This window comes from Lepidochelys olivacea (assembly GCF_965140295.1).
Source record: "Lepidochelys olivacea isolate rLepOli2 genome assembly, chromosome: 14".
NCBI lineage: Eukaryota > Metazoa > Chordata > Testudines > Cheloniidae > Lepidochelys > Lepidochelys olivacea.
In genome coordinates this window covers 19,482,757-19,505,037 of record NC_140424.1, presented here as the reverse complement: position 1 = coordinate 19,505,037, position 22,281 = coordinate 19,482,757, and the positions used below count along the sequence as shown (strand labels likewise).

General features: G+C 37.5%; 1 protein-coding gene across 1 annotated transcript in view; it reads right to left on the bottom strand.

Moving 5' to 3' along the window:
• FOXK2 (forkhead box K2) overlaps positions 1-22,281 on the bottom strand; it is a 67,238-nt gene that overhangs the window by 13,750 nt on the left and 31,207 nt on the right. Inside the window, exons 2-8 of the mRNA XM_084646581.1 lie at positions 10,941-11,135; positions 7,938-8,085; positions 7,285-7,431; positions 4,650-4,843; positions 3,603-3,778; positions 2,343-2,639; positions 324-533 (exon numbers count right to left, since the gene is read on the bottom strand). Coding sequence (XP_084502707.1) covers positions 324-533; positions 2,343-2,639; positions 3,603-3,778; positions 4,650-4,843; positions 7,285-7,431; positions 7,938-8,085; positions 10,941-11,135 — 1,367 coding nt within the window. The remainder of the gene's footprint in view (positions 1-323; positions 534-2,342; positions 2,640-3,602; positions 3,779-4,649; positions 4,844-7,284; positions 7,432-7,937; positions 8,086-10,940; positions 11,136-22,281) is intronic.

The window sequence follows — 22,281 nt, the reverse complement described above, 5'->3', positions numbered from 1 at the left end:
AACAATCGGTGAAAGGAGACACCAATTGTCTGTCTCACACACACACGTATATCTATATATACACTCTCTCTCTCTCTCTCTATATATATATCTATATATCTATATAGATATATATATAAAATGTAAAAAGGCTGCAGATGGCAAACAAACTGTATGTGCAACTCTAGTTGCTTTCAGTGAGGGTACAAAGGACAGAGGAAGGAATCTAAATAATGAGATTTTACAATGGACATTCTGAGAAACTGTACAAATTTGCTCATTCTGAAGGCAGTTCCTACACTGGAAATGTTTGTGGCTATACGAAATATTGGTCAAAAGCTTACCAGTGTTGCCCTGTCCTTGTATCGCTGTGGTGATAGGTACTATGTGCGTTCCATTCTGGGTTACAGTTTTTATTGGTAGCTGGTGTTGACCTAGAGGTGCCTGTTGCACTATAGTAACTGTCTGTAAGGGCGTGGTCTGAGATGTCTGAATGATACGACTAGCAGCTCCTATTGTAGCATGGCTAATAGCAGGTATAGGTTCCACTTTAACTGGAAAACAACAAAAGTTATTTAATATGTTAAGACAAGACGGCTTAAAACAAAACATGACAAAAAGTGATTTAGTTACTTTATCCCTCCAATGAATATAATTAATCTTACTAATAACCTCAAAGCATCTGAAAAAGCACGGAACAAACATTCTATTTTAATTAGGGCTGTCGATTAATCACAGTTAACTCCCACGATTAACTTGAAAAACTTAATTGTGATTAAAAACATTAATCACAATTAATCGCAGTTTTAACCACACTGTTAAACAATAGAATACCAATTGAAATTTATTAAATACAAAGTGTACACTGCTCACTTTATATTATTTTTTATTACAAATATTTTCACTGTAAAAATTATAAAGAAAAAGAAATAGTATTTTTCAATTCACCTTATACAAGTACTGTAGTACAATCTCTCTATCATGAAAATGCGACTTACAAATGTAGATTTGTTTGTTACATAAGTGCACTCAAAACAAAACCATCTAAAACTTTAGAACCTGCAAATCCATTCAATCCTACTTCATGTTTGTTTATATTTACGGGAGATAATGCGGCCCGCTTATTATTTACAATGTCACCTGAAAGTGAGAGTAGGCATTCGCATGGCACTTTTGTAGCCAGCATTGTAAGGTATTCACATGTCAGATATGCTAAACATTCGTATGTCCCTTCATGCTTTGGCCACCATTCCAGAGAACATGCTTCCATACTGATGATGCTGAACTCCTTGGGGGAGAATTGCATGTCTCCTGTTCTGTTTTACCCACATTCTGCCATATATTTCATGTTATAGCAGTCTCAGATGATGACCCAGCACGTTGTTAATTTTAAAACACTTTCACTGCAGATTTGACAAAACACAAAGAAGGCACCAATGTGAAATTTCTAAAGATAGCTACAGCACGCGACCAAGAATGTGAAGTGCCTTCCAAAATCTGAAAGGAATGAGGTGTGGAACATGCTTTGAGAAGAGTTAGAAGAGCAACACTCCAACGCAGAAACTACAGAACCCAAACCACCAAAAAGAAAATCAACCATCTGCTAGGGGCATCTGAGTTAGATAATGAAAATGAACGTGCATCGGTCCGCACCGCTTTGGATTGTTATCGAGCAGAACCAGTCATCAGCATGGATGCATGTCCTCTGCAATGGTGGTTGAAGCATGAAGGGACATATGAATCTTTAGTGCATTTGGCACATAAATATCTTGCGACACCAGCTACAACAGTGCCATTTCTTACCTTCAGGTGACATTGTAAACAAAAAGTGGTCAACGTTATCTCCTGCAAATGTAAACAAACCTGTTTGAGTGACTGGCTGAACAAGAAGTAGGACTGAGTGGACTTGTAGGCTCTAAAGTTTCACATTGTTTTATTTTTGAGTGCAGTTATTTATTTGTACATAATTCTACATTTGTAAGTTCAACTTTCATGTTAAAGAGACTGCACTAAAGTACTTATATTAGGTGAACTGAAAATTACTGTCTTGTTTTTTTACAGTGCAAATATTTGTAATAAAAATAATATAAAGTGAGCACTGTACACTTTGTATTCTGTGTTGTAACTGAAATCAAAATATTTGAATATGTAGAAAATATCCAAAACTATTTAAATAAATGGCATTCTATTATTGTTTACAAGTGCAATTAATCGTGTGATTCATTTTTTTAATCGCTTAACAGCCCTAATTTTAACAAATGTTTTTTTCACTTGCACCTATGAAGTGATTTTTTAAAGGTAAATAAGGTGTTAGACAACCACACATATTTATATGAGACTTACTGAACTCAGTCAATTCTCACCTTTTACTTCCTTGTGGTCTCCATTCTCTTGAGGTTCTACCTTGGGCTGGGTTAGCATTGCAGCTTGTGTAACCACTGCCTGTCCAGCTACAGTGTAAGTGTTTGCTGGTGCTAATCCAGTCACATTTGTGACCGACACAGCTGGTATCTGGTGAACAACATGAACTGTCTGAACTACAGGCTGCTGGGATGTTGATGTTGTCACAGGAGTTGCAACAGTGTAGGTGACGGGTTTAATAGTTTGTGGTAGCTGCCGTTGTACAGTAATTAAAACAGGTTGGCTAGATAGAGGTGATCCTAACAAAAAAGACAAAGATAAATTAGACTGGAAGTTTGAATCAAGTATGCTGTTAGTTAATCATCCCAACACACTGAACACTGAAGCCTTGTAAAAGCAACAACCCTCGCTACTCCCTTTCACTGGTTGCTACAAAAGCTAACACGTGGAAAATAAAGACTCTTATCGCACCTTACAATTACACCTTACAATTTTAGCATGTAGAGTTGGAATGATCAGACTGCTGTTGCTGACTCCATGTATCCTGCCACAAGACCTATACAGGCCTTCACTGTATCATAAGTGATATCATTAGGAAACTTGATAGCTAGAACACAAATAAAACTACCAATACAACACAGATAAATATGGGGGATTAGGGGGGATGAATCAGTACAAAAGAAACATCCCACCATTCAACTCCTCAACCCTTCCCAATTCTAGTTCTCTTGTCCTCTGCTTTGGGTAAGAGCAAAATGGCTACAAATGTGTACTGTAAATAAGACAGACATTTAATTTAGTATAGCAACCCTTGATCCAGGAAATCACTTTGGTTTTCACCAACCATTCTTAATAGAGCTTTTAATCCAAATTCATGTTCTGCGCATGGAGAATCTGTGCTGCACAAAAAGATAGAACAGTTTTCCAGAAGAAGAGATGTCACTGATCTATCTCAGTTAGGAAAATAGTGGTATAAGTACAGCCTCTGCTTACCAGCAAAGTAAGCATCTATCTGTGCGGAATGAACATACATAAATACCAGGAAGAAAATGTATCGACCGTATTAGCCATTTTCAGGAAATATTTCGCACACTGATTTTCTGCACTTCTCCATGCTTTGCCTTAAAAGTTTATTATCTATCTGAAAACATTTACGGATTTCTTAATTTAGGTGTGAATTCCACCAAGACTGTTTCAGGCAACATATTTTACAAATTTTCCCTCATCACCCCAAACCAAAAAAGTATTTTTAAAATTCTTACCTGGGGCACTCTGTGCAAATCGTGCTTCTTGTATTACTGCTAATTTTGGCTGGATAGCACTAGACTCAGGTTCCATTGGGACTGGAGATCCTTCCCTTGACAAACTCTCTGGGGTCTGTACGCCACTGGAGTGGGCAGACAACACTCCAGAATGATTAGGAGAAGCTGGGGCACTTCTGTATTTTAAGAAAATGAAAGCAGCAGCTGGTATGTTTTAAGTTAATTGTGAAAGATGAGTGACCTTGCCTCTAAAAATATTGTAATATATCTACTTTCCACAAGGGGGAACCCTTTGCCTTCTACCAAACAAGTACCCACCAAATCCATGATTTGATTCTGCATAAAGCCTCTGTTAACCAAGAGGAGAAATCAAAGGCAGACTTTGGCTAAGGTTAATGGAATAGAAACATTTGTACTTTTTCTGATGGAGTGTTTCCAAGCAATCCATGCAACAGTACAAATGTTTTTTCTAGGGGGACTGAATGATGAGCGGCTCTATCTAAGGGTAAGTCAAAGGAAGCCAGCAGGAGCAGAAAGGGGACACAGTCTTTACATAGCTAGTAATTAAGTCTATATATTTCACCATTAAGAATACTGGTAAAGCATTATCAAACTAAACACAATTTTTAAAGGCATGAGAGGGATAAAGTTAGCAATTAAAATCGTAACTGTGTAACACTGAAGTACAGAAAGCCCTTCTTACGTTAACAAACTAACAATTACTTATGTAAACTGAGCCAGTACATTAGCACTAAGAAAAGCAATAGAAAACAAACCTCGTGCATGAGGGCAATCTTTACTGGTGTTTTAAATTAAATAACTAAACTTGTGATTTTAGTACTGTATACAAAACTATCTAGTTTGTATGAGCCTGAAGGTTAAAAACAGAGATCGTTTTTGGTTCTATTATAGAATTATAATTCAGTCTTACCGTACCAACATATTACTATTTAAAGTACTGTTCTCTCTTACTTCCAGCAGGAAATTTAACATTTAAGGTAAACTTCTGAAAATTAAATGTCTTTTTGTTCATCTGTTTTTCCTTACCTAGAAGAGAGTGGTCCCAGAGGGGTTCTAAAGCAAGGTACTCCCCTAGGCCGCCTTTTCCTAAAAGCCTGCTCTATTAATTTGCTTTCAGAGGCAGGGTCTATCCTCCAGAATGAGCCTTTGCCTGGTTCTTCCTGGGAACGTGGTACTTTGATGAAATAACGATTCAGAGAGAGATTGTGGCGTATTGAATTCTATGGAACATAAAAAAATATGTAGAATTCATATATATTTTTTCTAAAAAGTCAGAATGTGGCCTAGTGCAGTGGTCTGTAGTACGGGAGACTCGGGGTTCAGGTCTCTAGTTCCTTAGAGCAGCAGGTGCCTGCTAGCGCTATAAAGGCAGCATACTAAAGCCTGGGGAAGGGAGCCTTGGCATTGCTCAAACCTCTCCCAGCAATTAAAGATGCTAACAAGCTCCTAAGGGAATCTCATTTCAATCCTCTCATGAGAAGGACAGTCGTCACAACGCATGGTTTCAGAAGTTGTGTGGACATAAAGCAGTGGATAAAAAGAAGAACTAGTAGTACCTGAAACACCATACCTTCCTCCACTGCTCAAATGAAAGTCAAAGCTGTTCCCATGGGGCTGCTAAAACATACTATATTCACTGATTCTGATACTGATCTTATACAATAATACTCTCATTATTTCATAGTAAGGAAAGGAAAGGTTTTATTAAAGAAATTTCAGATACAGCTAGATACTTGGGAGTTCACCTTTCCTTACCAGAAGCCACACAAAAGGAGGAAGATTCTTTCGGCAACTTCAGTTCCCAGTTATTCTTCCCCAAAACAGGGAAAGATATCGATTACCTGACAATCTCAACATAGAGGCCAAGGATTTTGTGGGCCTAGGAAAACTCTGAATGGCAGTAGGTCCAAATGTAGTTTTCTAGAATGATCATCATACTATGCTGTGGTCTGCATATTACCATATGTCCAATATGCAGTGTCATGAAGACTAAAATCCGTTGCAACTTCATAGAGGACTTGGATGGAAATGTATGAAGGTACTGATGTTCTGATGCAAGCGGGAAAAATCTATCGTTGACTTTATATGCTTCATATATACACACACATCACACTGAGACCTTTCAGAATTTGATAACTCAAGTGGAGGGAAACAAATACAACCATTTAAGTTTGTACTAACTTTAACTGTCCAGTTCTGATCCACTGAATGTTAGCACTGAAACATCTGGGGAAAATTTTCATAACATTCCAAATCAAGGCTCTTTAAAATCCTCAAAATTAAATCCAATCCTAGTCACAGGTCAGCCTCAGATGCGATTCATGACCTTGACAGCAGGCTTAGAGAATTTAGGGCAATGTTACCCATGTACAGTTTCTTCAGTGCAATCTGATGCTAACAGAAGCTGTTTCCCCTGCCAATGACAAACAGAACTAGCAGGTGGTGTGAAGAATATAAGTTTATCAGTTGTATTTGTGTCTCCATCTGCTAGAAGAGAATATTAAATCCAACTTTTCTAGATTGGAGGAAAAATACACAACAGAATGAGTCCAACATGATGGGCCTTCAAAAAAAGTTCTAGAATATACATGAATATATCCATAGCCTCATTAGGTATTGAAACAATTATCTAAAACATAGCCTGAAGCATATAGGTTAGTTAACAAAATTGTCATCTACTGCCTGAAGCCAAAGGCTAAGAGTATTGTTCACAAATGAGGTAAGTTACCTACCATTATGGCAATATTTTATAGGACTACTGACCAAAACAGCCACTCCATTTTATTATATTTTCCTATTGTTATGCATTAGTGTAATTCTTACTCAAGTCTCTGAAACAGAAGAGGTGTGCTGTGCTTGCCGTTTTGTTTTTGCAAAGTATTATGCATCTAAACATGCAGCGATCTAACACCTAATTTTAAAACTAGAGGCCATAATGCAGATCTGTATCAGCCAACTAGTCTCTATGGAAAACAACAGTACAATAGACACAAATATAGATGTACTTTAGACAAAATCCTGAAATATATCTTATATAAGGCATGCAAAAATATTTTAAAAAACAATTACTATTGTTAGAATAGAACTGACCATGGGCAAATGGAACTTTCTAGTCACCTGTGTGAGCACAATCAAAAGTGAGGTAGTCAACAGTGCAAGATAAAGCAAGATATGTACACCTGTAGTTAAGGAGCTGTAGTAGTCAAGACCACAGCTTTCAACAAGCTTGTATTCTGAGATTTTGGGATCTTATTTTGGCTTGTTGAGGTAACACAAGCATGTTAACGCAAGAAGAAATTCTAATAAAATATTCATTCTTTTATGGCAAACATTTAAATTCATTTCTACCTATGTTTATATTTTTCTCCAACAGAAGTCCTATAAATTCCACTATTGCAACTCTAGGGAATACTAAGGCTAGAGAATGATGCTGCCATAGTACACCTAAACTCCTGCCAACCTAGAGATTTTAAGATTAGAAATCCGTTACATATGAATTTATGACCCATTCAGTCCACCAAAAATCTACTGAAGGGCTGTCATGGTCACTTAATATAACCAGTACAAATAAAACAAGTTGACTTGGTTTATTTACTATCGTTCATTTATCATACTAATAGTTGTTTTTATTCATGACTTTTAAAAGAAATACTAGATTTACCTGCCAGCCCTTGTCTGCTGTTCTGTAGTATGGATAGTTTTTAGTTATGTGCGTATAAATTCCATTTAGTGTAAGCTGCTTATCAGGTGCCATTGTAATTGCTTGTACTATTAGTTGTGCATAGGAATAAGGTGGTTTTGAGTCATCCTATAAAAAAAAAAAGAACCCTTAAAACATTTGCCCCCATAAACTTTACAGTAGTATACCTCTTTTCTAAAATTACAAAATGCAGTAAAATCAACTTCATTTTTCAACACTTCTGGATGACTTAAGGATTTCAAAAGAAAAGCTAAAACCAAACTTACATCTTCCAGTTAGGAGGATTTAAGATGACAGTAAAAATCAAAAGAAACTAATACATTTAACCAAGGACTATGAATCTAAATGTCTAAAAAATGATGGTCATGCAAGTAACTAAAAACCAATACAGACATGAAACTCTTCAATGGAGATCTACATTTAAAAAAAAAAAAAAAAATCAAGATACAAGGCACATCGAAACACAAAAGATCTCTGGCTCCAATCTGTTTTCAATTTCTAAATGCCAAATCATGTCTAAGTTCATATACTTTGGACAACAAATTTCCAACATTGGTACATTGGGCTCAAGGCTTTATTTTTATTTATGGTTTTATATTCTGTGCAACTTTTACCTTTGGGCTATCACCACCCGATGCTTCCTTGTCGTTTTCTGACTGTGAATTGTCAGCCATTAAATGTAGGTCAGATGGCATTACACGACTCATTTTGTACCCTGAAGAGCCTGCACCACGCGGGCTAGATGGGCAGGAATTTGCAGCACTGTAGAATATAAAAAGAGGATCCTACTATTTTGTTATACAGTATATCACCACATTTTGTCTAATCAAATAGCTCTAATTGTAGGAAAACTCACTAGTGTTCCCAGACTGTCGTTAAGGGTCTGTCAGTATTTCCATTATAAATGCTTGGAAAATGGGATTTATAACTCGCTGTAAGAATCAAAATCACTCCAGGAAGAAACCTGTCAAATGAGGTTTCAGCCTCTCTCTTCAAAGAAAGAAGATTAACTGTTTTGTAGGCTATATTGTATTTATGTAAGCTTTGCTGACAATATGTCCATTTTAGTTGGAGGTTCGGTCTACTTATACAACCAAAAATTCTGGATTCTCGTCTGAACCACTGATCTGAAAGTTTTCAGAAAGTAGGTCTATGTGAGATTTCCACCACGTGCTTGTTTTTAGCTTAGTCAGAATCACTCAATAATGTGTCTGGATGAAACAGCATGCTTCCGAAAATATAATAAAGGAAGAGTTCTGGGTGGTTCTTATTTAATCAAATATATATATTTCAGGTAAATTGATTTAGAATTATATACAGACACTGAGCTGTATTAACACTGTAAATCCTCATGTAACGTAATAATCGAATAGGCCAAAGGTTGGGAAGATGACAACATAAGTGGAAAGGACACCAACAAAACAGTAGCCAAAGGTAAAATTTGATAATTGGCATTTTGCTAAGACTCATTAGTGTTGGGAAGGTATAAAATATAACTCGAAAATTCAAATAAATTTCTACCATATCTTTTGAAAGTTTATGTTTTTTTCCACCTTTTATAGTGCACCCGAATCATAGCTGTATAAAGAGCTATTCTTCCAGAATTTCCTTTGTCCCTTTACGTTTGAGACACAGTCATTGAACAATCTTTTCACTGCTTACATATTTTCATGTAATGCAATAAGCCCCCAAAACATTTACATAATGACAGGATTCAATTCTGCCCTCAGAAGCATCAAAAAACGCATATACGAAAATAAAAGTAGGAATCTGAGAAGTCTACCAGATCCCCATCCACTAGCCTTGTTCTAAATCAAAGATACTATTTTAAATTAATCAAAATATATAAAATTTAAGACTTTAAGGAAAACTAGAGTTAAGGGATACCATCTGGACTGGTGGGACAAAAAGTTGTATCTGCCAAGATTTGCTTTGCAAGCAGACAGGAACATCTTGCTGTCTACACCCTTTGCACTGCCTGCTATGTTCTTACATGTAGACAGAGTAACATACAAAACCACTGTTCTTGAAGAGAAACTTATCTCCACAGTTCCAACATTTGAGGTTAGCTGTTAGTGGACTGTCCAGCAGGGAAGATGGAATTTTAGTAATGTTGTGTGAAACAGGCCTTGTTTTGAGGGTTAAGAGTCAGAAGGTTAGCATTTTTTAAAAAGTGTTGGTCATTGCTGTGCTATGTAAGTTTTGCACGTATCAACTGACAGTATCCCTTTACACTTTGCTCACTGTACCATGTATTGACACAGCAATATATATGATATAATCAAAGCAAGTTTAGAAATCCTCCACACAACTTGGTGAATTAAAGAAGAAAATGTCAAGCTAGTCAAATAGACTCAGAACTGCTTTGATTTTTAACGGTATAGTTTAACAGTTGTTTAATAGCCTTGGGAGATAATTGCAACAGCTGAGATAATGCAAAAAGCAATGGTGAAATATTTATGAATGCAGTCATTTCTTGGGAAAGATAAATTTTTCCTGGTTTAAATAAAAAAATGCAAGACTGCTATACTATCAAATCACTTTTTCCAAATGCACCATTTGCAAACAACATCACAAAACTGGAATCAAGATCTCTGCTCTTGTTAAGTATCAACAGATTTACCTCTGAATTTAAACTTCATAACAGGATCCAAATTTGAAGATCAACAGAATTAGACACACTAGCTTTATATTCCTTGAATCAAGCATATCTACCAGAATCTGTGAGGAAAAGGTGGAATTTTCAAAAATATTTAAGTGACTGTGGTGCTTCTGAAAATTCTATTCAAAATGCTTTTATAAGTTTGCAAGAAGAGCAATTAAGCTTTTTGATTAATTGAACTTCAACCCAACAACAAGCCAAATGATGGCTCTGAGTCTCTAATCAATACAGCTAAACTGACAGACCCAACCAAATTAACCACACCTACCAAAACATTTCTCAACACTATACTTCTCCTGATGCTATACTGAGATACTATAAACAAGAAAGGTAGTTTACTGACTGCAGTCATTTGTCAATAAGAGACTCTTTTTTTAATCATTAGCTTTCAAAGTAAGCATTGCCAAACAGCTAAAACATATTTTTCTGCTGACAAGCTTACTAAGGAAACTAGATTTTAGTCAACTGCTTAAGAATAGTACTAACAATGGAAATAAAAATAGAAACTAAATTAAAGTGTTGTCACAGGTATAATGAAGACCAACAATGGCAAGAAAATTGTAAGTTAAGATTGATGCTTAATTCTTAAACTCACTCTAGTGTGTCCAAATATTTCAGCCACTGGGAAATGTGGGCTCATTCACTGCTCTAACCATCCTAGAATACTAGGAACAAAAGGATGCATTCAGAGTACAGCCCTAACACAATTTTATTGCTTTTGTGAATTTAAAGTCAGACTTTAATGACAGTAACAGATTTGTATATTTATGTGAATAGGTAGCCACTGAAAAAAAACCACAACACTTATAGTTTTACTCCAAGGCTCATCTGAGGCTACTCTGAGCTCCAACTTAAGCATTATTACATAAGGAAAGCAACATCAAATGAACTGCGTCTCTGTACTGATTCTGGAACCATATATTACCCTACATGCAATTTTGCAAATTTTAAATACCTGATAGTTCCTGTGGGAGAAGGGAGAGGGCTGATCAGGTGAGCCATGTTGTCTGGAATGTTTATTGTTAAGGGAGAGATCTGGGGTTGCACAGGTTTCACTGGAGACTCTGGGGACTCCTGTTTTTCTCTCTTTTCATTGGACAGAGCTGTGAATGTTATCTTGATGTTTGTGCTGGGAAACCTGAAAGTACATCTGAAAAATAAAAACAAATATTTATGCAACTTGTTTACAGGTAATACATAACAGACTTTTTTGCGTAACTCACAAGCAACATTTAACCCTGATTAAAGTAGTAAAAGCCTATCTTGGGTAATGATTTGCAATTATCTTCATTTTACACACAGGCACAGAGATCTAGTAAACACTAGAAAGTCAAAATTTTAGACTTTAGAATACAAATATAATTGTATTAAGTCTATACATTATTTTACCGCTGTAACTCTCTCTAGATTTCTGTAGTCCATTTTGAGATTGAACTGGAAACATACTCCAAATGGGGTATTTCAAAAACATCTGAACAGCGAGTGACATCAGAAGGAATGGGTTTTGTGCATTAACAATTTACAGTATCCCAAACAATCAGTACTGCCACAGAAAAATCTCAAACCTCAGTTCGTTTAAGTATACTGAACTGTCAGTAACTACTTAAGAGAGCTAACAAGTCCTCCAATATCCATTCATCAGTAGTATTTTGTTCACTATGGCCCTGATCCTGCAAACCCTTATGAAGTTACTTAACTTTACTCTCTGAGTAGTCCTATTGTGAAACTATTCAGAGAAGTAAAGTTAAGCAGATGCATAAGTGTTTGTAGGATCAGGACCTATGTAATTTCACTCGTATTAGTTAAAAGCAATTTTTGGTTTTTTTCTCCTAAACCACTTTATTTACTATGCATACAGCAATGCTAATGGTGCCTAACTGTAAAAGCAATAGGTACTACCAGAAATGAACAGTCATGGCAAATGTAGCCTTAATTTAGACTCAGAAAAACAGACTGTTTAAGACAGATTTAAAGCAAAAATTGTCACTTATAAACAAAAAGTTAAACCATAAGTCTGTATGTTTGCTTTAACTGTTAACTGTTTTAAATTTGATAAAATCCAGTTATATAAACAATATGCAAAAATGTTTAATTTTTGTATACATTAATTAAAAACCCATCTTTAGTGAACTTTTAAAACATTCCCCCCCCCCCAACGCGCGCTCATTAGGCAAGCACTACAGCTTTTAGAAATTAACCCAATTAAACAGGAGAATAGGCTATTTATAGTTTAACTGTACACAAACAGATTGAGCATACCTACATTTAATTCTGTTATTAACCATAGCACCAACAAAAACCATTTCAAGTAATTTTACCTTTTGCTCATAATCAGCAATAAGCTAATAATGTTAGATGTACTGCTGCCCTCTCCTCCCTGGAAATCTGTCAGATATGCACAGGACTGAACCCATGTTAGATATGCAAAGGACCCAATGCATGGCCATATTTACATGCCCCTCAACGAGAGGCTTTGTCAATGACAATCTACAAACAAACTTTAGAAACCATATTGCGAAGCGATCCTTTTACACAGATCTATAGTAGAACCTCAGAGTTACAAACATCTCGGAAATGGAGGTTGTTTGTAACTCTAAATGTTCAGAACTCTGAACAAAATGTTATGATTGTTCTTTAAAAAGTTTAAAACTGAACACTGACTTAATATAGCTTTGAAACTTTACTAGGCAGAAGAAAAATGCTGCTTTCCCTTTATTTTTTTAGTAGTTTACTTTTAACATAGTACAGTACCATGTTTGCGTTTAACATCTCTGCTGCTGCATGATTGTGTACTTCCAGTTCCAAATGAGATGTGTGGTTGATTGCTCAGTTCATAACTCTGAGGTTCTATTGTAGTTTTCTTAATAAAGGAAACAAAGCTGCTTTGGAACAGGTGCAAGCAGCATTTGTTCCAAGTGTCACTATAACTTTGGCACAACTTTTAAGGATAGATGCATCTAATGCAAACATGGACATTCACTGCTAGCGAGAATGGATCATGTTTTCCTATGTTACATGCTTAAAGAGTAAGAGGGGGGGGGGGAAATGTGACTGTGACCTTTCTTTCAATCTCATTTCATAAGGACCATGTCTGAGTTTAACAGACAACTTGATTCCGAAGCATGCTTGATGTACTAAATTGGGAACAGAATCTATGCCAAAACACTGCACATGGGCTGCAGCAGGAAAGTGAAATGGACTAGACTCTCCTTGTTTCACTATGCAATCCTAGCTAATTGTTTTTAAACTAACAGCCACAATGAAGGACTGTAGCTGAGAAATGTAGAAAAACTTGAGTATACAGTAAAGATGACATTATTGCTACACCATAAAGTTGGAATTCCTTGCTCTTTCTACAGAAAAGGAATAAAGGAATAAAGTTTGTTTTGTTGAAAGCCAACATTATCCCAACCAACATTTCTCTTAACAACGACATCATCACTCTTCAAGAGCACACAAACAGAAAGCAAGCAAAGGCATCCATTTTGTCAGCACAGAAGAATAAGCCAGAATGTTTACTTTAAGTAAACATTAATAACAGAAATTGAGTAGCAATATTGTATGTTTGAAACCTAAATATTTAGACTTTTGTGGAACAGACTTTTCTACATATTTTATGTAACTATTTTGCAGATTCAAGTCTATTTACTCCTCAGTCTCAATGACTGAATACTTTGTAGAGAAGACTCACTTCAACTGAAGAGCAATACAGAAGCAGCTGTACATAACTTCAAGTGCTGATTCAGTGTTCAGACTGGTTATTGCATAGTACAAGGATACCATCTACTAGTAAGCAGGCAATGCTCCAAAATGCTGCTGGGCTTTTACTGGGGAGCGGGAGAGAGGCTTCATAACCTAAACTGAAGTACAGGCAAATCCAAAGACACAAAATTTGAATTCCAGGTCAGCTTCAGCACAAACCCCCTCTTCCTATATATCTATCTACACTCCACTAAAAATTCTTCTCTCGTGTTGCCATTCTGTCTCCTGATCGCTTCTTAGCCCCTGGCCATCACACACAAAGATACGGAACAGCTTCCCCCCTGCCAAGTCCAAGGCCCTGATTCCAAAAACTATGTCTGAGACCACTGTGGCTCTCAAGTGTGAGAAGATAGGAGCTTTGCGTAACCAAAGCTCTGTACTGAATATTAAACTCTGTGCCAAGCTTAACATCACTCGTAACAAGCTAGGTACTATATTTATACTGTGTGAGCATTACCACCATACTTTTCAACATTTCAAATGCTGGGCTCTGAGAGGATGGTGTTATACGGAGAATATAATATGATTCCAGCTAAACTTCTAATCTAGTTAAACATGTGAACACCTAAATATTTGCATTTCATCTTACTGTACCACTGAAATCTTCCTGCTCTATTACGCATGGGAAGGTATTGCAGTTCACAGTGAGAAATCAAATGGGTACATTTGGGATTGATCAAAAACAGTTAAAATATTTTCAAACCACCAGTTACAGGGTGAAAAGTGTGTGTCATATTTCTAAGTGGTGAAAATAAATATTTCCAAAAGCTACATAACAACATGGTTTTACCAGCTCCAAAATTCATAACTGATAGCATCCACTTTTAGGTCATTTAAAAAAAGAAGAATGAATCAGGACAACAGTACTTGTGTTGTATTTATTATTTACATAGCTCCAAATGGAGGACAGGTCCCTGCCCTAAAGACCTTATCATCTAAACAGAAAACATACCGAGCACAGACTAGAGGGTGGGAGTAAGATGTAGCACACAATATTTTTATTCTACACAAATAAATCCAGAATGGATTGAGTAATGAAATTGGGGAGGACAGAGGGATAGAGGAAAAAAAGCAAATCCACAGACTGACTTTTCCAATCACTCCTTGGGAGCAGGGACTGTCATTTACTATGTGTCTGTATAGCACGTAGCAAAATGGGACTGGGCAGGCATTACTGCAATGTAAGTGTTAAAATAAAAAAAAATAATTTCATAGGCTGCTAGATAATGGTTTCATTAGAGGAACAAATGTGTACAGTATGGTTGTACTAGTCACATCCACATTTCCAGCATTCCCTCTTTGCTTCACAGCTCTGTCCATGCTGTTGGCGGAGGTGGAGGGGGGCAGAATTACACTCTTGTAAAATTTATCACCTGACTGGATTCCTACTCCTGTCTCAGCACCCAGCCATGAAACAGGCTAGAACTCCTAGCTCTCACTGATGTGTCCTTTGTGGCACCAGTATTTCAAGTCCTATTGTCAGACCCAGCGCTTCAATATTCCCTAGAACAGTGGTTCTCAACCAGGGGTAAAAGCACACCCCTGGGGGTACAAAGAGGACTTCCAGGGGGTACCTCAACTCATCTAGGTATTTGCCTAGTTTTATAACAGGCTACACGTAAAGCACTAGTGATGTCATTATAAACTAAAATTTCACACAGACAAAATGAGAAAGTAAGCAATTTTTCAGTAATAGTTTGCCATGACACTTTTGTATTTTATGTCCAATTCTGTAAGCAAGTCAGTTTTAAGTGAGGTGAAACTTGAGGTACGCAAGACAAATGAGACTCCTGAAAGGGGTACAGTAGTCTGGAAAGGTTGAGAACCACTGCCCTAGACCATTCAGTTTGAAGCTGTCTTGTAGTGATCAAGACATGGTTTGGCAACACCATTTGCCCCTACAGAACGAGTCAATTCCTTCGATCAACACCTCCATTTTTCAAATGGAAGTATATTATGAGGACTTAGCACTGATAACCCTACGAATCATCCTGGTATCAAAATCTTCAGGGGAGATTCCTTTTAGAAGACGTTGTAAAACTTTTACTAAAAAAAAAAATCTGGAAAATAGCTAGGAACAATAAAGGGATAAGGAGTGGGAATGACAAGGATCCTCTATCTTCCCCACTGTACTTTATTTCAAATAGAAATGAAAGTAATCAACAAGAATCTTGGGTCACTCTGTAGGTTTTCACTTAGGATTTCTTTGATAGCAAAGTAATCACCAATAATGTGATCCACAGTCTCTGTTCCTCCCCTTCTACGATTGTTGAATTGACCAAGGGAGAGAAAGACAGATCACAGTATTTCCCAAGATAAAACCAGCCTTCCCCTGGAGTGTCATTTACATCATAACAAGGATCCCCTTTTCTTTTGGCTTCAGGATGGCTTCTCAATAATTTAGACTTTCATCCCCAGTTTGGATTCCTCTCCTCTTTTACACAATTTTCTTTTACCTCGTCTACCCTTCAATATACCAGAAAGCCACCATGATCTTCACTGAAGATTGTTCAGCCTACAAGGAAGCATGACCCTTCAAAGGTACATTGTATATAAACAGCACTTCCATCACAGGCTGACAATGTTGTGTGATACACATAGCTGGGGGGAGGGTGTGCCTGGAGATGGGGTAGTTGCTCTTAAGATATTCCAGTGCATGCTTGCCCACTTCGAGTCCTGAACTGTTTTTCATTTATATTTTACATAAAGCAACTCAAATGTTTTATCCAAAATAGTTCTGGCAAGTTTGTTATGTTACACAGCATTTTATTTCCTCCATATTACAGTACTACAGCAATATTTAAACTGTTAAGTGAAAAGTTTTGCTACCAAATTTATGATCAAGGTGTAGAATTGTCTGCCATCCAGGCTTACTTAACATTACAAATTTAGGAAGTTAGGATTTTAAAACATTTGTAAACTGTTTAGGTATTTAATTCATCATGAAAATAGTTTATAGAAAGAGTCACAATAGAGTCTTTTCTCTTTTTGCTGCTTCATTGATTACTAGTTTGATAGGAAATGGCTGACAAAAAACGTACTACATTATAAACAAAATACAACCCCCTCCCCCCATTTAAATTTGCAGTTTGGTAATGTGAACACACTGTTCAGTTATCACCTAAATTAGACTGTAGGAGTAGAGGGGCTGTTTGGAGTCAAAGTTGTGCTCAGTTTGCTTCAAACTCCAAAGCGAAGCATAGAAACCACTAAGAAATCCCGGAGATGGGGTAAAGCACTGCATTTTTAGATACTTAAAAGTGATAAAAGTTTGTCAACTTGAGGAGTAACAAGTTTATCCCCGAGGGAGAAAGGGATTCTGCTCCTTCACTTATCCTTACCACCAGTGCCATCCCACACCTCCAACAGAAGGTATCTTATGTTTTATACTACATCAGCTAAATTTTGTACCATGGAACTTCAGGTTCATGGGCACTTTGCTTGGCGTATGCAAACTGAACGATTCATTCCCAGAACATTTTGTAACATTAGCTTAAACAAGTTGGGATTATGTTTAAGAGAATCCCAAATTGATATATTTTGCAAGTCACACACCAATCAACTCAAACAACAGACTTTAAGAGCAGAGGAGCTGTTTTTTTTTTACTTCAGCCCTCAATGGAACCAACAGAAATGAAATTTATGAAAAACAGGAACTGGGATATTATGCTTTGTTTTAGAGCTAAATTTACAAGATATTCTTAGCAAGATTTTACATTCTAGTATTGTTGCTTAGTTTACAAATTCAGCATTGCTTAAAGTATTTCTGCTTAATATGGTTCATATGAACATGTAGAAACAATTAACTAAGTTACAAATACAGTCAGTCTTCAGAATGTGATCTTCTCTGGACACTGAAAAATATTCGTAAAAAGCAAAGGTCATTTTAAAAAGTTTTAAATTAATTTAATAATGTAATAACTTCTATAAAAAACTGTTAAGGTAAATTTTAACACTAGCTCCAAAGCAGCTCCCAATTTAAACTATATGTAGATATGTAAATCCATCTAGACAGTTCCATAAAATTAATTCAAACAATCCCCATTACTGTTTTAGATTTTTATCTCAAATTCCTCAGCATTAAATGTTTTTATTATATTAATAACTGAAATGCAAACTATTCAAAATATTTAAATATATTTAAAGAAAACAAATAATTGTTCAGATATTCTTGTAAAAATTCCTTCTAGGAATACCCAAATAAGACAACTGCTAACAATGTAAGAAATGCTATAATGGAGACTTACAGGGGGAAAGAGGACTCATTTTCTGGCAATAAAAAAAGGGAATGACATTGAATCTTCTCCCTAAATGATGAGGTTTTGGTGTATTTTTTTAAGCTGCTTTTTAATCAGAACCATTTATACCCATGTGTTTCCACTAGAAATTCCAGCTTTAGGGATTTTGTGACTAAGTTGTAAAAATTCACGCACGGTGTGAAGAGATTTATGAAAAAATTCACTGATTTCACAAAATTTGTTTACTAAATATTACAAGTCAAACGCGAGAGTACTGAAACATGAAGATTTCAAACACTAACAGCTTTTAAAAAAGGAAGTTTTCATGCCTCTTCTATTTGCTCTAGGCAACACCCTTTGCTGACAATGTAAAAAACTACCCAAGTAGAAGAGCAGTGTTGCTTCCTATAAACAGGAAGACAAATTTTGGATCAGGGTATGGGGTGGAGTTTTTAGTGTGTGTGTGTTTTTTTAAATAAACCCTGATTTGGGTAATTTGCCACCAGTTTCCACTTCAATTACGTTTGGCCATTTACTGATTATGACTCATTTTTCTAAATGAAATCATCAAGAGCAATTGCATTTTAAGTAGGGGCAACTAGTTCTTAGTGGCAGGGGGGGAAAGCATGTCCTCCTGGATGATTCTCTCAACTACCTCCACAGGCTGATATGCCTTAGTGCAGTGGTCTTCAAACTTTTTTCTGGCAACCCAGCTGAAGAAAACTGTTGATGCCCGTGACCCAACGGAGCTGGGGATGAGAGGTTTGGAGTGTGGGAGGGGCTCAGAACTGGGGCAGAGGGTCGGCGTGCGGGGGTGAGGGCTACGAGGTGGAGCCGGGAATGAGGGGTTCAGGGTGGGGGAGGGTTCTCTGGGCTGGGGCAGGGGATTGGGGTATGGGCTTACCTCCAGTGGCTCCTGGTCAGCAGCGCAGTGGGAGTGCAGAGGCAGGTTTCCCGCCTGTCCTGGCACCGCGGAACACGCTGTGCCCTGGAAGTGGCCAGTAGCAGGTCCGATTCCTAGATGGAGCTCCACAGCTATTGCCTGCAGGCACCGTCCCCCCCACCCCAGCTCCCATTGGCCAGTTCCCAGCCAATGGGATTGCAGAGCCAGTGCTCGGAGCAGCACACAGAGCCCTGTGGCCCCCCCCCGCCTAGGAGCTGGACCTGCTGATGGCCGCTTCCGGGATCAGCATGGTGTCTGAACAGGTAGGGACTAGCCTGCCTTAGCCGGGCAGCACTGCCAGCAGGACTTTTAATAGCTCTAGTCAGGACCACCAACCGGGCCGCCATGACTTGGCATCTTACATTCCGTGACCCAGTACTGGGTCGCGACCCACAGTTTGAAAACCACTGCCTTAGTGAAACTTCCTTCCAAGTTTCCATTAACTCTACATATTAATTGGCAAAGGGCTGAAAGTTGCAAAGCATATTCCCCCACCAATATCAGAGCATCAGTGCCTCTGCAACAATCAGCTTCAAGATAGTCTAGGGAGCAAGAGGTCAGGACCATTAAATTGACAAGTAGCTCTTTTTTGCATGAGGCACATTTTTCCACTTAAACATTTAAGTATTTTAGCATATGCTGTTATTGTTCACATGCTCTAACAACCATGAAAAAAAAACTACAACAGTGTCCGATTTGTGATGCAAAAACTTGTATATAAATTAGGACTCAGCACAAAAGAAGTGTCCCACTATGTCAAGATAATATTCCAGTTACACATTTGCCCAATCTGGTCAACATAATTTTGCAGAATCTCAAGAGGCAGGCACAGAAATGTGCCAGTAAAACCACGCACTACCACACTGGAGATTCAAGGTACAATCTTGCAGCTTGAGTGGGGAAGCGAGTACCTGAAAATCTGTAGAGATCTCAGTACCACTTCTAAAATGGCTACTGACTACTTCCAGAAGGATCTGGAACTAGCTCTCCTCTGCCAGAGAAACAGGATGTCACTATGACACAAAGATATTGACGGTGGCTGAGGAAGAGGGAAAAAAAATAAATATTCACAAACATGTTTGACCTTTATCAGCTAATGCATATTTGGGAATGAATGAATTTCAAACATGAATACGAGTATTTAATACTTCTTTCCCTCTCAAAAGGTAATTAAACTACAAACAATATATAGTGACATCCCAAATTTTCAGCCAACACCATAATTCTTCTTTTGCAGTCAGACATTTAATGCTCTTCAAGCATCAGCCATACAAAAATTGGCATTCATCAGTTGCAAGTAATACTGATGCTAGTCTACATTCTTGGAAGTGTGCTTTGCTTAATTAGAAATACATATACTGAAACTATAAATTCCCACCACAAGATCTTCTGATTCTTACATGGTAAAATGTTAAAGTCACCAAGGGGGTGGGGAAAGAAACAACCCTAAAGAAACCTAATACAGTAGCCCTGCATAGGCTACAAGGAGTAGTGAAAGAAACTGGCCTGCAGGCAGGAATGTAGGCAGCAGTTACTGTAGAAACCAAGCTCTTCACTGCTTTTCTCTAAGCAAAAGAAAGAGACAAAAGAGCTGGAAAACAGCGATCGATGGGAAGCAGCTTATAAAGCTGCTTGTCACATCTGCTGCAGCAAAACCAGACACTAATTCATTAAAACTGCTCATGTAATGCCTCTGGAATTTGAGGCTCCCCAGTCTGTGAATACAAAAGAAACTCCGCCTCTGGAAATAGTACATTTTCAAGTATTTAGCATCTCTGTATACAAAAGCAGTGTGCAGTCTGGTTGTGTGGTCTCCATCAGTAAATTTCATCCTCAACTGATAAAGTTTACTTCATTTTTTAAAAAAGATGCCCATACCTGTATCAGATTTATAAATGGCTACTTCAGCACCTGACAAACCATACATCACTGCACTATACTATAGCTTCTAACTAAAAATAAAAAAGTAAAATCAATTCCTATTTCTTCCTTTCATACAATTGCACTATAGAATGATTCTCCTATTACCACCAAATATTTAAGCCTACATTTTCAACTGTTCTGAAACACTTTAGCTTTTTATAAAATGTGTTATTTTTAGTAAAAGGAAGTAGACACTATATAAAATAACAGTACTATATTCCTTTACTATTGTGCAGGCCAGTCACAGATATCCACGTCAGCATTTTCCCCCGTCAGTACATCTTGGGGGTACTGCTTGGCTGCAAAGGAACATGTGGAAACACCGCACTCTAACAATATCATCATTCACTTCTAAGTAAACTGTCAGCAACAGATTTGCCTGCAAAACCATATTAAAACCAACAAATCCTTTAAAACCGAGTACGTTAGTGTTGTAGTATCCCTTACAATGAAAACAGAAGGGGGAAGTAGAGAAAGTGCTGTCATGAAATGTTGAGATATGTGCACAACTATAAAAGGCACCTATGACTCAGGTTAGAACAAAGTGGTATATGTATTGCCTCATCAGATACCTATATTCTATCACAAGTTATGCCAAAACTCACTTATCATTAAAATAGCTATCTGTAGAGGCAAGTCTGCATATATGCAACTTTACATCTGAATCAAGAGAATGACGTCTACTTAACACTAGGGGTTTGTCTACACTATACCCGTTACAGTGGCACACCTCTGGCGGTGCATCCGTGTTGTTGTAGCACCATAGTGTGTAAACAGCCACAACAGCAACAGAAGTAGTTTTTCAATCACTGTATTTAATCCACCCCCAAGAGAAGCAGTAGCTAGGTCAACAGCTGGTCAGCCTAATGATGTTTAATTTTTTATACTCCTCAGTGACACAGCTAGGTCAACCTAAGTTTTATGTATAGGCCAGGTCTAAGCTTCTGAGAAGCCCAGTCTCTCTGTACTTGGTAATACTGTCCATTACCTCATCTGTTAATCCGCGATTACTGCAGCCCACTGAAAAAGTGAGCCAGAGGCCACAAGTAGTACTTCATATTTATCCCAACTTCAAACAGAAATAATTGTTATTTTTTCCTCTCTAGATCAGCACTGGATGATCAGAAAACAGAATTTTGTCAGACTCCTCTCCCAGCTGTATCCCTGTTCGGTCTATTCCACAACTAACCCTGCAGTACAGAGTGAAGTGCTAAAGGACACCCATGGTTTTAGCTGTACTCTGAGCTCTATGTTTTTAACACAACTGTACTGCTAATGGATTTGTTTAGACCAGTGGGTCTCAACACACAGGCCACTTGCAGCCCAATTAGCACACAGCTGCAGCTCATGTGACATCCTCAGGGCCATAACAAGCTGTATATATATTCTGTGGGTGCAGCTGACATAACACAGAGAGATGCACATGTGGC